Source organism: Furipterus horrens, unplaced genomic scaffold, assembly GCF_987537825.1.
Source record: "Furipterus horrens unplaced genomic scaffold, mFurHor1.1.pri manual_scaffold_1, whole genome shotgun sequence".
In the NCBI taxonomy this organism is placed as follows: Eukaryota; Metazoa; Chordata; class Mammalia; order Chiroptera; family Furipteridae; genus Furipterus; species Furipterus horrens.
The window spans coordinates 10,775,261-10,792,437 of record NW_028327171.1 but is presented as its reverse complement, the minus strand read 5'-3'; the positions used below and the strand labels follow the sequence as shown (position 1 = coordinate 10,792,437).

At 49.9% G+C, this 17,177-nt stretch overlaps 1 protein-coding gene and 1 pseudogene across 1 annotated transcript; both read left to right on the top strand.

Annotated features, from left to right (window-relative positions):
- The first annotated feature begins 658 nt into the window (after positions 1 to 658).
- SPATC1L (spermatogenesis and centriole associated 1 like) lies at positions 659 to 15,030 on the top strand. Its single transcript, XM_090268233.1, has 4 exons — positions 659 to 1,083; positions 6,191 to 6,541; positions 14,062 to 14,213; positions 14,666 to 15,030. Exons 1-4 carry the CDS (start codon positions 882 to 884, stop codon positions 14,990 to 14,992), a joined length of 1,032 nt encoding a protein of 343 aa, XP_090124359.1. The 5' UTR covers positions 659 to 881; the 3' UTR covers positions 14,993 to 15,030.
- On the top strand, positions 10,316 to 10,850 carry LOC150020663 (adenine phosphoribosyltransferase pseudogene; annotated as a pseudogene).
- Positions 15,031 to 17,177: the final 2,147 nt, after the last annotated feature.

Genomic DNA, 17,177 nt, shown 5'->3' with positions numbered 1-17,177 from the left:
AGTCCTTCGGAGCCGTTGGAGCTTCCGAGGCGAGGACCACCACGGGGCTCCCAGCTTGGCTTCCTCTGCCCTCACTGCCCCTTCCTCCCTCAAGTGTGTGTCCCAGCGGCGCCAGACGCCTGCCCAGGTTTGGGCCACGTGGCCAGCCTCCTGGAGCCTGGCTGGGCCTGGAGTCAGGAAGTCCCTCAGTCAGAGACCTGGGTGGGGCAGGGTTGAGGGCAGCTGCACCAGTCACTCAGAGTGAAGGCAATGTCCCCACGAGGCCTGCGGGCTTCCGTGGTATGGATGGCATGGCTAGACAATCCTTAGTCTAATATTCTGGCTGTTCCTAGCAGGTGCCAGGACTGTCCTGTCTCAGGCCCGGTCCTGTATGTTCCTTTGGTGGGGCTGGCCTCCCCATGAGCATCTCAGGTTCCCCACCTAGACTTTGCTTGGCCATACCTCCCTCGTGAGGTGTCTGCCGTGTGCACCTCTGGTCTGGGCATAGCCCGGAAGTCTGTGTGTGGAGTGGGCAGGGTGCTGTCTCTTTATTTTTTTTTTAATTTATTTTTAGAGAGAGGGGAAGGGAGGAGGAAGAAGGAGAGAAACATCACTGTGTGGTTGCCTCTCATGCATCCCCAACTGGGTACCTAGCCCACAACCCAGGCATATGCCCTGACTGGGAATTGAACTGGTGGACCTTTGTGTTGCAGGCCGGCACTCAAATCCACTGAGCCACACCAGCCAGGGCAAGGGTGCTGCCTCTTTAAGGTGACATCACAAGGCTGCAGAATGTGGGGCTGTCGTGGAACTCTGGTCTTGGCTGTTTCTGGGGCGCCCGTGGCTCTGGATTTCCATCTCCATGGGGTTAAAGGCCCACACGTGAGCAAGAAGTCGTGGCCATGGCTGAGGGAAATGAGCTGATGAACAGGCTCATGAGCGAGAACGCCGACCTGAAGAAGCAGGTGCGGCTCCTCAAGGAAAACCAGATGCTGAAGCGCCTGCTCAGCGAGAGCTGCCAGGAGAGCTGTGGCCGTGGCGGCCGGGACCTCTTCTTCCCCAAGGCACCTGCCTACCCCGAGGACCGCTCTCCTGGGACTGCAGGTGAGGCCCCAGGCTGGCCCAGGAGTGGGGGGCTGCGCCTGCAGGCGGTGGTCCCAGCCGCCCTTCCTTCCCTTGGGTCCCAGGTGCCTATTCTGCTGTGTGTCCACAGGTGAGGCCCTTCTCTTTTCTGAGCCTGTAAGTCCTCACCTGGAAAACAGGGTATGGTGGCGTAGCTGCCTGAGCTAGGAAGTGTATCAGTCAGTAACAAGCACACAAGTACTACCACGGTGGCTTAAAATAGGACACATGTGATTTCTGGAGCTCCATGTCCGCTGGGTTAGCCCAGCCAGGCTGCGCACTTCGCTCTGCCGCATGTGTCCCTCTCCTGGGGCCAGCGAGCTCCCCCGGGCTGGAGCAGCTCACAGCAGGGGGAGGTGTGCCAACCACACCAGTTTCGATCCTCTGCTGTATCTCCGCTGCTCACAAGCCATCAACCAAAGGAGTCCTGTGGTGGAGCCCAGCGCCCAGGGCAGGAAGTGACCACCCATGGAAGGAGGGCCTGGTGGGGTGGGTGCAAGTCCCTGGGAAGAAGTGAGCTCGGAGCCTAATCAGCTTACCACATAGCATCCCCTGAACATTCTGACTTTTTACAGAAAAAAACAGGCTTTCAATACTTGCTGCAAAAGCGATTGGTTCGGATTTACCCCTTTTTATGAAAAAATTCCCTCTCACACGTGGAAAGTATGACTTGGGACGTGGTCGATGGGCATGAGCAGTTTGGACATGGACCATGGAAGGAGCCCTGTGATCGAGTGAGCTCTCGGAAATGGGCGCACTGAACCGCTCGGCCAGGTGGGGCAGGGGCCGCATCCAGTCTGCTGGATTGTTGTGCTGGATCGGACAGCCTCTCCGGTGCCTTGCGGACCTGCTGTCATAGGATGGGCTCTTCAAAAGGGCTATTTCCAAAGGTGCTGCCAGTCCGCCAGCAGGATGCTCCAGGGACTGGTTCCTGGGCCCTGCCTCAGGTGTGGTCACTTTCTAGAGTTCACCTGAACACCTGCCCCCACCCCTGAGCAAGGTCAGCACATATGGAAGTGTCTGCCTACTGACTGCGTTGGTTGCACGGAGCTCCTGGGCCCAAAGCCGTTGGCTGCTAGGGTCCTTCATGGCATCTGAACACCTTGGAGCCTCAGGGGGACCTTAAAAAGGGAGCTTGGATAAGCATGGGGTCCTCGTGGGGGAAGGGAGGAAGAAAGTGATGCACCCAAGAGAGGCAGCTGGAGAGAAACCCTGAGCCCCCAGGACCGGTCCAGCTGTAGCCCGTGTTCTGAATTCCCCACCAGTGGCTAAGGCACATGCTTGTCACTGGTGCTTTCTGAGGAGGGACTGGCCTCACAGTGCCGGGTCCTGGATGTGACAACCCGGTAAGGATCAATGCTGCCTTCTCAGGCCACTTCGAACGTCTAGTGTGCAGTGACTGCCAAAGGACTTATCCGCAAGCCTCACTGGCCTGTGACAGCTGCCGAGCCATGTGCCTTGCGCTGCTTTGTCGTCCTTCATCCTGAGAATTGAATCAGGCTGGGCCAATCCTCAGGGCTCAGGCCAGCTGTGGGGTCAGCAGTGGGCCGATGCTCTGGGGCCCTCCCTCGCTCTCTGCCTTGCCTGGGGGGAAGGTGGGCTTTGGGAGGTGCAAACCCTTGCTTAGGGCTGGGCTGTTTCTAGAAGGACCCTTGTCAGTGTCTAAATCAGAGCGGAGTCTCGTGGATCACAGCCAGCACCTCTGCCCCTGGGCAAGTCCAGATCTTGCCAGATGTCAGCCTTAAGAGGAGCTCCATCGCCTGGTCAGCCGAGGCCACCAAGGCTCCATAGAGAGGGCTTGGAGCCCAGCGCAGGGCATGGGCTGCGTGCTCATGGGCCCTGCTATCCTTGGGGAGGGGCCAAAGCTCTGGTCCGGGTCATCCCTACAGCCATGACTCTGGTTGCTGAGTCCAGGCTGGCCTGACCCTCAGCTTCTGCAGGGGCAGCGTGGGCCAGCAGGACTGGGGAACAGCAAGAGTCCCTGCACGAGCAGCAGCGTTTGGCACAGAGGGAACCTCACAGCCGTGGCTCACACATCTCACAGTCCCTCAGCCTCTGCCTTCAAAAGGGATGTGCTTTAAAAACCTGTTTTTCTTATTCAACAACATAAATGCCTCAGAGGACATACACACAAGGCCGTGCAGTGCTCCTGACCCCGCCCCCAAAGGCAGCCTCTGTCCATGTTTGTTTGGTTTTCTCTCTGAAGTTTTTGCTTTCACTTTGACTTTCCCACCACCACCCATATCACTACCATCGCCTACTGGTCTCCTCTGCAGATCTAAACACACTCACCGCTGGAGAGCGGACTGTTCTGTGTGAGGGTCACATGCGCCCCAGCCCAGCGCCATGACAGGCAGCGTCCTTCCAGCGTGCTGTGATCACGAGCAGCCTGATGCGTGCCTCTGTGACCCACAGCAGGGGTGACTGCCCGGGAAACCCTCAGGTCAAAGGCTGTGAGCGGCTAAAATGTTGACACGCACACTGACAAATGTCCTCGGGAAGGTTGTGGCCTCTGCGCTCTGCCCATGGAGGAGCCTCCCGGCACCTTCCCAACACCCAGTGTTGTGAAGCAGCCACGCCTGGTCCAGGGAAGGGTGTGCCCGGCTCCCTGCCTGGCTCCTGTTGGGCTGTTCCCTTCACTTGGGTTTTCAAGCGCGATGCACAAAAAATAGGTATAATTTTGATTCATTCGCACCGGATGGCTACCGTTGTGTTGACTGTTGTCATTTTCTCATTTGACAATCTAAGGGAAAAGAGGTCAGTGCCCCTGACTAAATAGTTAGGTATCACCCATTTTAGAATTTTTTGCAGCACTTTGGTTGAAAATTGCTCCTTTAGAGCCTAATTATTTTATAACGTCTAGATTTTTCTTCTTATTGGTCCATTTAGTTTTTCTACTTCTTAAGTCATTTGAAAATAATTTCCCAGAATATCTCTTCTTTTGTCAAAAATTTCAGTTAATATATAAGTGCATATAATCTTTCATAATTTAAACATTTCCTTCATAGGCATTCTTATATCACTTTTCTCATTTCCAATTTTATCCCTGTATGCATTCTGTTTCTTTAAAGTAGTGTTCCACAGTGTTACTATCTTATTGGAATTTCCGGTTTATTTATGCCGTCATTTAAATTATTTTTTAACCTTTCCTTTCCTTAAGAGTTCTTCCCACATTGTTGATTTGAGTGTTTAATTTCTTTGGTGGTTTTTAAAAAGTAATTAAAGCATTTATATTACTAATTCCATGCTAAATATAGTTTTAAATATACTGATGCCTTACTATAGTGTTCTGATTTTCATTATTTCTCAATGATAGTGTTTTCCAATTTTTATTTTTTTATTTTTGATGTGATCGTTACTCAGGAGAATCCTTTTAATTCTGAGGGGACAGAATTTTCTGTTGACTCTTGTTATCCCTTCAAGTTTTATTATAATGTGGCTTCAAATTATACGTACATTTTGGACTTGACTGATGGTTAAATTTTTTTAAAAAATGTTTAACACACTGTTATTGAAGTCTTGGGAATAAATTGCAATTTACTACATAGAAGCTAAAAAGCAAAGCCCAAACTCACCTGACCACAGCAAAAGTCCCTTTAAAGCCAGTAATAGATGTCACTCTTCCCCAGGTCTCTGAGGTGAAGTGGTCTGGCCCCTGCCCCAGTACTGGGACAGAGCCCCCTTTCCAAGCCCAGGGCTCCACTACCCTCTGGGGAAGAACCCGGGACTGAGGGGGTTTGATGTCTAATGCTGGTGAATTCTGGGCCATGCAGTTGGCTCGGCCGGGAGAGTGGGAGGCTCGAGGCAGCTGCTAGGATTAGCTGTGTTGGCCACATGGGCCTACTGGAGGCAGGGCTCATACTGATCACTTTCCTTCTGTAGAACTTTTTTTTGGGGGGGGGGTAGCACTGTTGGGGATAGATGAGTTGATTTAGATGGGAATAGATGGGCTTTGCTTTTTAGCTTCTATGTAGTAAATAGCCACATTTTAGGATTTAGTTTTATAATATAGCTCTTAAACTATTTTTTCAAGTATATACATTTGCTTTATTACTAGAAGAAAAAGGTCATGACACAGGGGTAGAAAGGGATTTCGTAAATCACAGAAGAATTGGTAGGTGCTGTATGATAAGAGTTACCATAAAAAGGGTTAAAATATCAGCAAGGCAGCCACTGGAAGAAAACATTTTATCAACAAGGAATTAGGGTGCAGAATACAAAAGGAACGCTGCAGATAATTTTAAATGACTATCCAATAACAGAAAAAATGAGCAAAGAAGAGACATAGATAATTCATAGAATGAAAACCTGAGAGGCCCATGGGTACATGAGATGTTCAATATCACCAGGGATTAGTGAAAAGGTGTGTCATCATCAGCTTGGTCTGCACATACCAAGGAGTGATGAGGAGGTGGCATCACAAGCTGTGGTGCACACGGAACTGCTACCACTATTGTAGAGTGCAAAGTTAATCATGCATACACCTGAGCCCAGCTATGGACTACAGAAGTACTCTCTGTGAGCAGGGAAGTGGGTCAAGGGATACTGATCACAGCTGTGCTTTTACAAGAAAACCTGGAAACAGCCCCACATGCAGTAGGGCACTGGTTAAAAAGTCACTGTGCCCTTGTGTGTGCATATGCACGTGTGTCAGGAAATGGTTAACTGAACCAGGTAGCTACCAAGTGACTCAACATGGATAAATATCAATGCTGCAGCAAAAGGTATGTTGCAGAATAAAACAGGCATAGGTTGATACCATTTATGTAAAATTTAAAAACAGTAAAGATCACTGTTTTTTGGGTGTGGATGTACAAATGGGTAGAAGCTACAAAGGCACACTTGCTCACCGTGCCCATAAATGTGAGGCATGGTGAAGGGCCCATGGTCATCGCAGCTACATCCTTCACCTTTTCCAGAGAGTAATGGGAAGGGCTCTGAAGATGGGGAATGGGAGCAGGTGTCAGAGCTTGGGATGGGGTGTGAGAATGTTCTTAAAGTATCCTCTGGGGGTGTTTTAGGAACATCACTTCTGGGGGTGTTCTAGGAACATCAGCCTGACCTTTCTTCCCTTTCCTCCTTGTCCCAGTTCCAGATATTGGAAGGTTCACCGGTATTTCTGATGTGCCCTCCCAGCTGCAGACCCCCTCCCTGGAGGACCTGCTGTGCTCGCACACCCCTCTCTCCAATGAGGATGATGTTTCCCCTGGCTGTGGGACCACCTCCCAGGTGCCCTTCAAGGCTTTCCTCAGCTCCTCAGAGCTACGCACACCTCGTACCACAGACAGGAAGCTCTACCCACTCCTGAACCCCTTGCAGGACCCTCTGGTGGACAAGACCCTGCTAGAGCCCAGGGAGATGGTGCGGCCCAAGAAGGTGTGCTTCTCGGAGAACAGCCTGCCCTCGGGGGACAGGACCAGGAGGAGCTATTACCTTAATGGTATGGCGAGGGGGGCACCAAGTGGGCACATGGTGCAGTAGCTGGCAGTTGGGTAGGAAAGTTCTGAGTGGACAGTTGGAGTGGACTGTTGGGCACAGCTTCTCCATCCATCCAACACAGGGAGAGCATGCGGCTGGGAGGCCAGGGTCCAGGGCTGCTGCATCTGTTCAAAATTTTTGCCAATTTTTACAGAAGATTTTATTTATTTATTTATTTTTGGAAAGAGGGGAAGGGAGGAAGAGGAACATCAATGTGTCATTGCCTTTTGCACACCCCCAACTGGGGACCTCGTCCGCCACCCAGGCACATGCCCTGACTGGGAATTGAACTGACACCCTTTGGTCTGCAGTCACGTACTTAATCCACTGAGTCACACCAGCCAGGGCAAATTTTTGCCCATTTAAAGAAAATCGAGTTGCTTATCTCTTCATCGTTCTGTAAGAGTTCTTCATATAGTCTGGATGCATGTTCTTTTTTGGGTATGTTTTGCAAATATGGTCTCCCAGGTTGTGGCTTTCCCATTTTTATAACAGTGTTTTTTGAAGAGCAAAACAATTTAATTTGATGAAGTCTGGTTTAGTGACATTTTTCTTTTATATACATCATACTTTTTGTGTCCTATTTAAGAAATCTTTGGCAAACTCAAGATCACAAAGATTCTCTCTCGTGTGTTCTTCTAGAAATTTTAATAATTTTAGTTTTTACATTTAGGTTCCTGGTCAATTTCAATCTAACTTTTGGATATGGTATGAGGTTTGCCTTAGCACTAATATTTAAAAAGATTATATTTTCCTCATTGACTTGACACTTTTGTCAAAAATCAATTGTCCATATATGTATGAGTCTATTTCTTGATTTTCCAGTTTGTTCTATTTGTCTGTGTCTATGTTGATTCCAATACATACTGAATAAAGCAGATTGCTCTCCTTAATGTGGGTGAGCCTTATCCAACAGTTGAAGGCTTGAATAGGACAAAAAGGCTGACCCCTCCCAAGGAAGAGAGACTTCTTCCTGTTTGAATACATTTGGACACCAATTGAAACATCTTGGGTTTCTTGCCTGCTGCTCTGGACTGGAGCCATTCCATTGGTCCTCATGGTTCTCAGACCTCTGAACTCAGACTGAAGCTATATTCATCAGTCCTCCTGGGCCACCAGCTTGTTGACTCACTCTTCAGATCTTGGGACTTGCCAGTCTCCATAATCATGTGAGCCAATTCTGTATAACACACACATGTGCACACACACTATTGGTTCTGTTTCTGTTTCTCTGGAGAATCCTGACAAATACAGTCTTATGTCCTGTGAACTTATTGAACTCAATTATTTGTTCTAGCAGCTTTAAAAAAAAAAGGTTCCTTAGGATAGATGATCATGTCATTTGTGAATAAAGACAAGGTTATTTTTACATTTTTAGTCTGTATGCTGTTTATTTTTTTCTTGTCTTATTGCATTGACTAGAACCCCTAGAATAATGTTGAATAGAAATGGTGACAGTGGGCAGTCATTTCTTTTCTTGATTTAGAGCAGTGGTTCTCAACCTTCCTAATGCCATGACCCTTTAATACAGTTCCTCATGTTGTGGTGACCCCCAACCATAAAATTATTTTTGTTGCTACTTCATAACTGTAATTTTGCTACTGTTATGAATCGTAATGTAAATATCTGATGTGTAGGATGTATTTTCACTGTTTCAAGTTGAACATAATTAAAGCATAGTGATTAATCACAAAAACAATATGTAATTATATATGTGCTTTCTGATGGTCTTAGGCAACCCCTGTGAAAGGGTCGTTCGACCCCCAAAGGGGTCGCGACCCACAGGTTGAGAACCGCTGATTTAGAGGGAAAGCATTCAGTCACCGTGAAGTCTGATGTTAGCTAAGGTTTTTGTATATGCCTTCATCAGGTTGAAGAACTGTCCTTTAAGTTTTAGCTTGCTTAGAGGTATTATAAATGGATGTTGGATTTTGTTGAATGCTTTTTCTGCATCTATTGAGATGAGCATTTGGTTTTCATTTGTAGTCTGTTGAGACAGTAAATTACAATGATTGATTTTTGAATTTTAAAACCACCTCTGCACTCCTGAGATAACTCGCATTTGGTCATGGTGTATTTTATTTTTCTGTATTGTCAAATTCAATTTGCTAAATTTTTCTTAAGAATTTTTACTGTCTATGAGAGATATTGGTCTATAGTTTTCTTGTAATGTAATTTTTTGGTTTTGACCTCAGGTTAATGTTGGCCTCAATGAATGAGGTAGAAGGTGTTTCATCTTCTTTAATTACCCAAAAGACTGTATAGAATTGGTATTATTTATTTTTTAGATGTTTGGTAAAATTTACCACTAAGCCTTGAATTTTCTTTGTAGGAATACTCCCCTCCACAAATTCAGTTTCCTTAGTTCATAAAAGGTTCTTCAGATGATCTGTTTCTTTTTAAAGTAAGCTTTAGTAATTCAATTACAGAAGTAAGCTTTTGTGTCTTTTAACAATTTGGTTCATTTCATTTAAGCTGTCAAATTTATTGGCATAAAGTTATTCCTAATATCCCTTAATTATCCTTTTAATGCCTGTAGTGGTAATTTTTGTCCTTTTTCTTTTTCATTTTCTGTAGTAAAAGAGGTTTATCAATTTTATTGTCTTTTTCCTTTGAAGAATAGGGTTTTGGCTAGATCCTGGAAGGCCTAAGTTGGACTACACATGATTCCTAGAATATCTCAGGGGTAGCTTTTTCATTCACCTAATTTATGCTTTAGAGAGAGAGCAAGGTATTGAGAGAAACTGATTCCTAATGAGAAAAATGTGTTGATGGGGGTGGGGGGGCTTGTATCTGCTCTTCTTCCCCTCATCTGCCCTAACCTACTTCTGTGCAGTGTGTCTGGCTCTCAGCTCTAATTCCTGGGTAGCTTCTGCAGCCTTGCAAAGTGATTAGGGAAGGAGTACACTGAAAACTACAAAAAAGTGTTGAAAGAAATTGTTGAAAGAAGAATTACATAAATGGGAAAACATCTTGTGTTCATGGATTGGAAGACAATATCATTAAATGGCTAAATTTCCCAAATTGACCCCAAAATTTCAATGCCATCCCTATGAAAATCCCAGTTGCCTTCTTTGCAGAAATTAACAAGCTTAACATAAAATTCATAGAAAATGCAAGGAACCCAAAATAGGCAAAATAAATTCATAAAAGAAGAACAAATTGGGAGGACCCAGACTTCCTAATTTCAAAATTTACTATGAAGTTACAGTAATCAAGACAACAGATCAGTGAGGAGAATTGAGAGTCCAGAAATAAACCCATGCATTTAGAAGTCTGATGTTTGACAAGGGGACCAAAACAATTCAATCGAGGGAGAATGATCCTTTCTATAAACGGTGCTGGGGCAAGTGGATATCCACAGCCACATGTGAAAATGAACTCAGTGTTCCAAGACCTAAAAGACCTAAAGTAGCTAAAAACCTTAAAAGAGAGACGAATATTATGACCCTGGATTTGGCAATACATCCTTAGTTATGACACCAAAAGCATCAACAACAAAAGAACATATACATTGGGCTTCTATTGAAAAAAGTGTTTCAAAGGAATATATTTCAAGAAAGTGAGAATTCTACCCACAGAATGGGAGAAAATATTTGTAAATCATGTATCTCACAAGGAAATAATACCCAGATTATCTAAGAACTTTAGCAACTCAACAGGAAAAGGATAAACAATCTTAATTAAAAACCGGCAAAGAGAGCCATCCAGCCCCTGGACACGTGAGGATGCAGCAATGGTGGCCCCCCAGCTGTGGCTGGTGGCACAGCGCAGCAGCAGCTTCCCGGACCTGCCCACCCCAGGTGTACTGTTCAGGGAGATCACGTCCCTCCTGGAGGACCCCGACTCCTTTCACATTTCCATCAGCCTCTTGGTGAACCACCTGTAGAAGACCCACAGAGGCAAGATTGACTACATCATGGGCTTAAACTCTCGAGGCTTCTGTTTGGCCTCTTCCTGGCCCAGGAATTTGGCTTGGGCTGTGTGCTCATCCAAAAGGGAGGAAATCTGCTGGGCCCTACTGAGTCTGCCTCCTATGCACTGGAATATGGGAATGCTGACCTGGAAATCCAGAGAGATGCCCTGGAGTAGGGGGAGAAGGTGGTACTGGTGGGCAGTCTGTAGGTAGAAACACATGCATAGCCTGTGAGCTGCTGGGCCCGGTGTGGACCGAGGTGTTGGAATGCATGAGCTTTGTGGAGCTGACCTTGCTGAAGGTCAGGGAGAAGCTGGGGGCTGTGACCTTTTTCTCTCTCCTGCAGTATGAGTGACCTTGGTACCCTCCCCCACACCAGCTAGAGAAAGGAGAGGAGCAGCCTCCATGGCTACAAAGACCTCCACTGGCTGACAGGACTTTTTTTTTTTTTTTTTTTCAATATTCATTTCTGTGGTTGAGTGACTTTGTCCAGCACCCAGGGACCTTCCTGCAGGTTCTGAGAACGTAAAGGCCTAGAGCTGGTAGAACAAGGGCAAAGCTAAGCCCAAGCTGCTCAGGTTCATTTACAGTGAAATGAGAACATGAATTTAAAAAAATAAATGGGAAAAGAACTTTAATAGACATTTCCCTGAAGAAGATATACAAATGGCCAATAAGCATGTGAAAAGATGCTCCATATCATTAATTATCAGTGAAGTGCAAAGGAAAACCACAATGAAATACCCCTTTATACCCACATAGATGGCTAGAGTGAAAGAGATGGACAATAAAAACTGTTGGAGAGGATGTGGAAAAATTACAACCCACTGCGGTTAACAGTCTGGCAGTTCCTCAAAAAGTTAAACCTACAGCTACTGTGGGTCCCAGCAATTCCATTCCTAGGTATATACCAGCAGATTAAAAACATTTGTCCACACAAAAATTTTTATGTGAATGCTCATAGCAGTGTTATTCATAATAACAAAAAAACGGGAACAGCCTAAATCCCTGTCCATAGAATAGAATACTAATCAGCTGTAATTAAGAGTGAAGTTCCGATTCACTCTACAGCATGGATGGACCTCGAGACACCGTGCTGACTAGAAGCTAGACATAAAAGGCCACAGACTGTGCGACCCCACTCGTATGAAATGTCCTGAATAGACAGATTTATAGGGGCAGACAGTAGATTAGCAGTGTGTGTGTGTGTGTGTGTGCGTGTGTGTGTGCGCGCGCGTGCATGTGTGTGTGCGTGCGTGTGCATGTGTGTGTGCGTGTGTGTGTGTGTGTGTAGAGTTGTGAGTGACTCGAGGGGTATAGAGTTTGGGGGGGTTTTGGTGACGAAAATGTTTTAGAAGTAGATTGTGGTGATGGTTGTTCAACTCTGTGAATATAGGAAAAACCACTGAACTGCATATTTTAAAAGAGTGAATTTTGTAGTATGTGAATTATGTCTCAATAAATAACACTGAAGTAGCTGGGGAAGCACTGTGCCCCCAAGCCGCAGTTCCTTTGGCTGTAAGTGGGGTCTGCGGCCTCAGAAAGCGTCATTTTGAGGGCAGATGAAGTCAAGGACAGCTCCAGTGCAGGGCAGTGCCAGGTGAGGAAACCTCAGGAAGTCCCGGTGGAATCTCACCAGGACCCCCACTCCGCATTTAACTCTGAGGCCCAACCCTGTGCTGGGAGCTGCTCCAGCTGTCCGAGTGGCCACAAGATCATTCTCTCAACACCCCCACTCAGCATTTCTCCTGGGCCCTGGAAACCTGGCCTCTGCCCCCCTCATCTGCTTCCTCGCCCTGTGACCTTGCGACCCTCTGCCCAAACCCCACAGCCCTCACTTAGCTCTGGGTCCTGTGGCTGAGGAAGGGCCCCCTTTGCCTGGGTCAGCCATCCCCTGCAGCCCCTCCCTTTGCTCACCCCCACCTGCAGAGCCCACCTCCCCTGAGGCCTGGAGTGTCCCCAGTGTGCCCCTCATTCAGCACCTGCGGGCAGAAGGACAGGGGCCCTGGGCCCATCAGCAGCCCATCTGTTAGTAGCCTGTCCAGAGAGGAAGAGGCTGCCGACACCTGGACTTGCTTAGCCTGCGATGACCACCTGTGCTGTTTCTGTGTGAGAGCGACTGGGTGGGATTCTGGGACCAGTGGTTCCGTGGGCCCAGGATGGGGCCAAGGGAGGGTGAACGACTGCCCGAGGTCCCAGGCGGAGCCGGTCCTGGAGCCCAGCCACTTACGCCACACAGATTCCTGTGCAGGAAGTTCCCTTGGGCTGGTCTTGTAGCAGCCCTGCAATCCCACCGAGGGTCACAGAGCCAGCAAGGCTGGGGGTCTGGCTGACCTCTTTGCGTGGTGGTGGGGCAGAGTCCCTGGTGGGCACAGGTGTCTGTGTCACAGGACCTGGGGGCCAGTGGTCTGCCGCGCGGCACTGGCCTGTGTACCCACTGCTGGCCGCTGGGCTGACCCAGTAGGGCTGCACCCGGTCGACACCCTGGAAGGAAAGGTCTGGGGGTTTAGAAATGGGTGTGTTGTAAGTGTCTCCTGCAGGGATGGGAGAGCAGAACCTGGAGAGTCTGTGCTGAGCAGGCTGGGAAGGGGGCTGCCAGGCGCCCACTCCCTGTTGTGTGTTCTTCGGGCTCTGAGTGTCTAACCAACTCTCAGGCCACCTTTCCTCACTTAACGCCTTTCAATTTCGGAGGCATCTCACTTCCAGGCAGGCATCGCTGGCAGGGTGTTTTCAGAGAGCACACCGGTTCTGCAGGGTGTTGACATGGCATGTTGTGTGATGAGTGCCTAGTGACATCAGGGGCTGCTGCGGAGACAGGGGACCTGGAGGGAAAGGGTGGTTGGTGTGACCCATAATATCTGGGAAATTATTAAAAATAGAATCTGCTGCCAACCCAGCAATCTTATGCACAAACATAGAAAAGGAGTCTTGTTACCGAGTAAACATAAGCCAGTCTGCAAGGCACTGAGGTTACTAAGACAGACAGGTAGACTGGACCCATTATGTGTTACATACGTGTTCTCATGTTAAACGGTACCCTGCCCTAAGGTCATGGGACAGGCCCAGACATCCATAGTTATCTGATCATAGAGTGGGGTCTTCCTTGACCCAGGTGAAGGGCAGACTCCCTCGTGACAGCGGGGACAAGAAAAACAATCCTGGGCTGTAAAACAGGCTTTTAAACATTTATGTCCATATCAAAGGGAAGAACAAAACAGGGACTTAGCATCCCAGGTTTTCGAGGGAACATGTTAAGAAAAGGAAAGAGAGGAAGGGTCCTTTTCCTTTTCGGCAAAAGAAAATTTAATTTTCTTTTAAATTGGTATTTACCTTCACAGTGAGGGCTGAAAGAAGGTGCCCCATACCATGATCAAGACCAAGGCCCTTGGGGAGGCCCTGCCAGGGGCCCCACAGATGTTACCAGGAGCCCACAGAAGCCACATTCAAATCAGTTCTTTTCCTAAAATAGATACTGGAGCACAGGCAAGGGGAAGGTGGGTGGCCCTGGACCCTTCGTGTGGGGGACCCCAGCCTGTCTCACCACCTTCCCTCCACCCCCCCCCCAGAGATCCAGAGCTTCACCAGTGCTGAGAAGGACGGGCGCATTGTTGGGGAGATTGCCTTCCAGCTAGACCGGCGCATCCTGGCCTACGTCTTCCCTGGGGTCACTCGGCTGTACGGCTTTACTGTGTCCAACATCCCTGAGAAGATCAAGCAGGTGTGTCTCTCTGCCCCATGGCGGTCACCTTCCTGCCATGGGGTCCCCTTTCTACCTGGGGAGGAGACTGGGTGACTTACTGCCCCTTCACCTGTGGTACCCATACAGCTGCAGCCTGGGCAAGGCTGACAGGTGTCCAAGGCGCATGCACCACTGAGTCCCTGCAGTAAGTACCTCTGTTTGGTGGCCTGGGACAGTCTCAGGAGTGGCTCCCAGGGCCACAGAGCATGTTGGCTCCCTCCTCGCCTGGGATGGGGCCCTGCTCTTGTCCCTGACACTGTCTGCTGGAGGCAAGACTGGGCAGCTCACTTGCCATGGTGGGGGGCCTGGCTTCTGTCTCGTTTCCCCAGCTATGAAGCTTCCTTCATGGAAATCTGGTCACTGTCCCTACCCTGGCTTCCCATGGTGGGTCCTGCGGCTCAGCCCCATCTGCCCATGCGCTGTGTCCGCAGACGTCCATCAAGTCCCTGGACGGCTCTGTGGACGAGAAGAAGCTGCGGGAGCTGACGCACCGCTACCTGACACTGATGGCGCGCCTGGAGAAGCTGGGCTACAACCGTGAGGTGCACCCCGTGTTCAGCGAGTTCCTCATCAACACCTACGGCATCCTGAGGCAGCGGCCGGACCTGCAAGCTAACCCGCTGCACAGCAGCCCGGCTGCCCTGCGCAAGCTGGTCATCGACATTGTGCCCCCCAAGTTCCTGGGCGACTCGCTGCTGCTGCTCAACTGCCTGTGTGAGCTCTCCAAGGAGGACAGCAAGCCACTCTTCGCCTGGTGAGCCCGCGCCCCAGCACCCGCCACGCCTTTCCTGCAATAAACGTGTTTGTTCCAAACCCGGAGGCAGCCGTGCCTCCTGCGTGTCCCCTCCAGCCGGGGGAAGGGCCGTGTCCGCCCAGGGAGCGCCCAGGGCCACAGGCAGGCACTCTGCGCCAGAGCAGGCGCCTTCATGGACCGGCTGGGAACACCAGAAGCCAAAGCCCCGCCAGCCACCCGCCCCTGCGTGACACTTGTCACACTTCATTAAATACATCTGTTTACTTGTTTACCTTTACCTTTGGCTCTTTGAGGGCATGGAGAGCGCCTTGGTCACCCCGTTGGCCACAGGAAGTGCCCCTGGTATTTGTGCAATGAGACCTGGATATAGCCCTGAGGGGGAATGGCTGAGGCTCAGGCAGGGCTCCCAGCCCCTCAACTGCAAGAACCGTCTCCTTGAATGGGCCAGAGGTCCTGTCACCAAAGCAGAGCCTGAGCAAGGGTTCAGGGTCAGGCAGGATGACTGCAGAATCTGCGGGGCCCTCTGCCAATGAAAACGCAGGCTCCTAGTTCAAAAGTTAGGAATTTCAAGATGGCTACAGCAGAGAGTTAGCCTGGGAGTGGGTCATGCAGCTATGAGGTCAGTCGCCCGGGAAGCTGGCCCAGGGCAGGCAGTTGATCTGGGAGAGAATTCAGGGAAGCAGGCGCCGCCCACGGAAGCCAGGCCAGCACCCAGTGTGCTGACAGGCTCACTGCGTCTATTTCCTGCCTGGGTTGGGGATCGGGAGTGCTGACCCCTTATACTGGAGAATGGTGATAGAAACCAGGATATCGGGGCCAGGTGAGATCACTTTTCCCTATAAATGTGGAGCTTTCTGGGGTCCCCTATTCAGGGTCTATTTATAGCCCCTACTAGAGTTTTTACTGTCTCAAGACCCAGTGTCACACCAGGTCCAGTCCCTACATCTTGTGTTCCAGCCATGGCCAAGCCCCGGCACAGGACTGTCTCCACAGGAAATGTACCACAGCCGCTGCTGGAGCCCTCGCTCTGTCTCTCCTGATGTCTACAGTGGGTCGGGGACCAGGGCCTGGCATTGCCTCCTTTCTGGGGTTTGGCTTCGAGTGCAGAGCCTCTGGTCACTTCTCTGTTGTGGAGGCCAGGATGAAGATGTTGGGGTTTCTGGGCCAACCCCAGTTGTGGGGTTACATGTTCCTTGGTGCTCACAGCCTGGTGTGTCCTGGACACCCAGGACCTTAGGCCTCAGTTTTGGTCTGTTTGGGCCACAACAAACACCACAGGACAAGTGGCTTAAACCACAGTCCTGGGGGTTGGACATCCAAGATCAAGGTGTCACAGGGCTGGTTGCTCCTGAGGCCTCTGTCCTTGACATGGACACATTGTTGTCACCTGTGTCTGATTGCCTCCTATATGTGCCCCAATTGAACACACAACCTAGGTATGTGCCCTGACTGGGGATCGAGCCTGCAACCTTCTGGTGTAGGGGATGATGCTCCAACCAGCTGAGTCACCTGGCCAGAGCATCTCCTCTTCTTATAGGGACACCAGTCTTGTTTGATTAGTGCCCACCCTAGTGGCCTCATTTTAACCTAATCACATCTGGAATGACCCTCTCCCCCCAAAGAGTCACTTTAGGGGTTAGAGCTTCAATGTGTGAGTCTGAGGGTCATAATTCACTCTATAACATACCCACGCCCTCCCCTCCCAGCCGCTGGACACCGACCTCTGGCTGAGGGGCTCCCGCCTCGTGGGGGTCTCTGCAGGTACACGAATGAAGCACCAGGGTCCTCTGCCGAGGGATGAAGTAGCCCCAGACCCCGACCCCCCCCTAAAGGCTGCCTGCGCATGGGAGAACGACAGCTGGGGTGCAGCCTGCTCTTGGGAGGGGCCTGTGGGTGGCCATGTGATTGGTGGGCCTTTGCAGAATGAGATGTCCACCCTGATGAAAGAGCATCAAGAATTTCAAGGTAGCGTTGACCTGAGTGGGGCCGTCTGAGCACAGGGCCTGGTGCTGCTGACAGGGGTACGTTGCCCCTTTCCGGGAGCCCCTGGCCTCGAGGAGCGGTAGCCACAGCTGGGGAGAGCTGGGGCCTTGTTCGGCCTGCCTGCCCCACAAGGGCACCTGCGCACCCACACTCACTCCCCTCTCACCAGGCTGCGCTGACCTCTGCCCAGAGGCAGGCCACAGCCC

What these genes read in the sequence shown, in the direction of transcription:
- SPATC1L (XM_090268233.1), top strand. Translation starts at nt 882, where the DNA reads ATGGCTGAGGGAAATGAGCTGATGAACAGGCTCATGAGCGAGAACGCC. An exon ending in CCGCTCTCCTGGGACTGCAG is followed by an intron (nt 1,084 to 6,190) that starts GTGAGGCCCCAG and finishes TCCTTGTCCCAG; the next exon opens with TTCCAGATATTGGAAGGTTC. An exon ending in GAGGAGCTATTACCTTAATG is followed by an intron (nt 6,542 to 14,061) that starts GTATGGCGAGGG and finishes CCCCCCCCCCAG; the next exon opens with AGATCCAGAGCTTCACCAGT.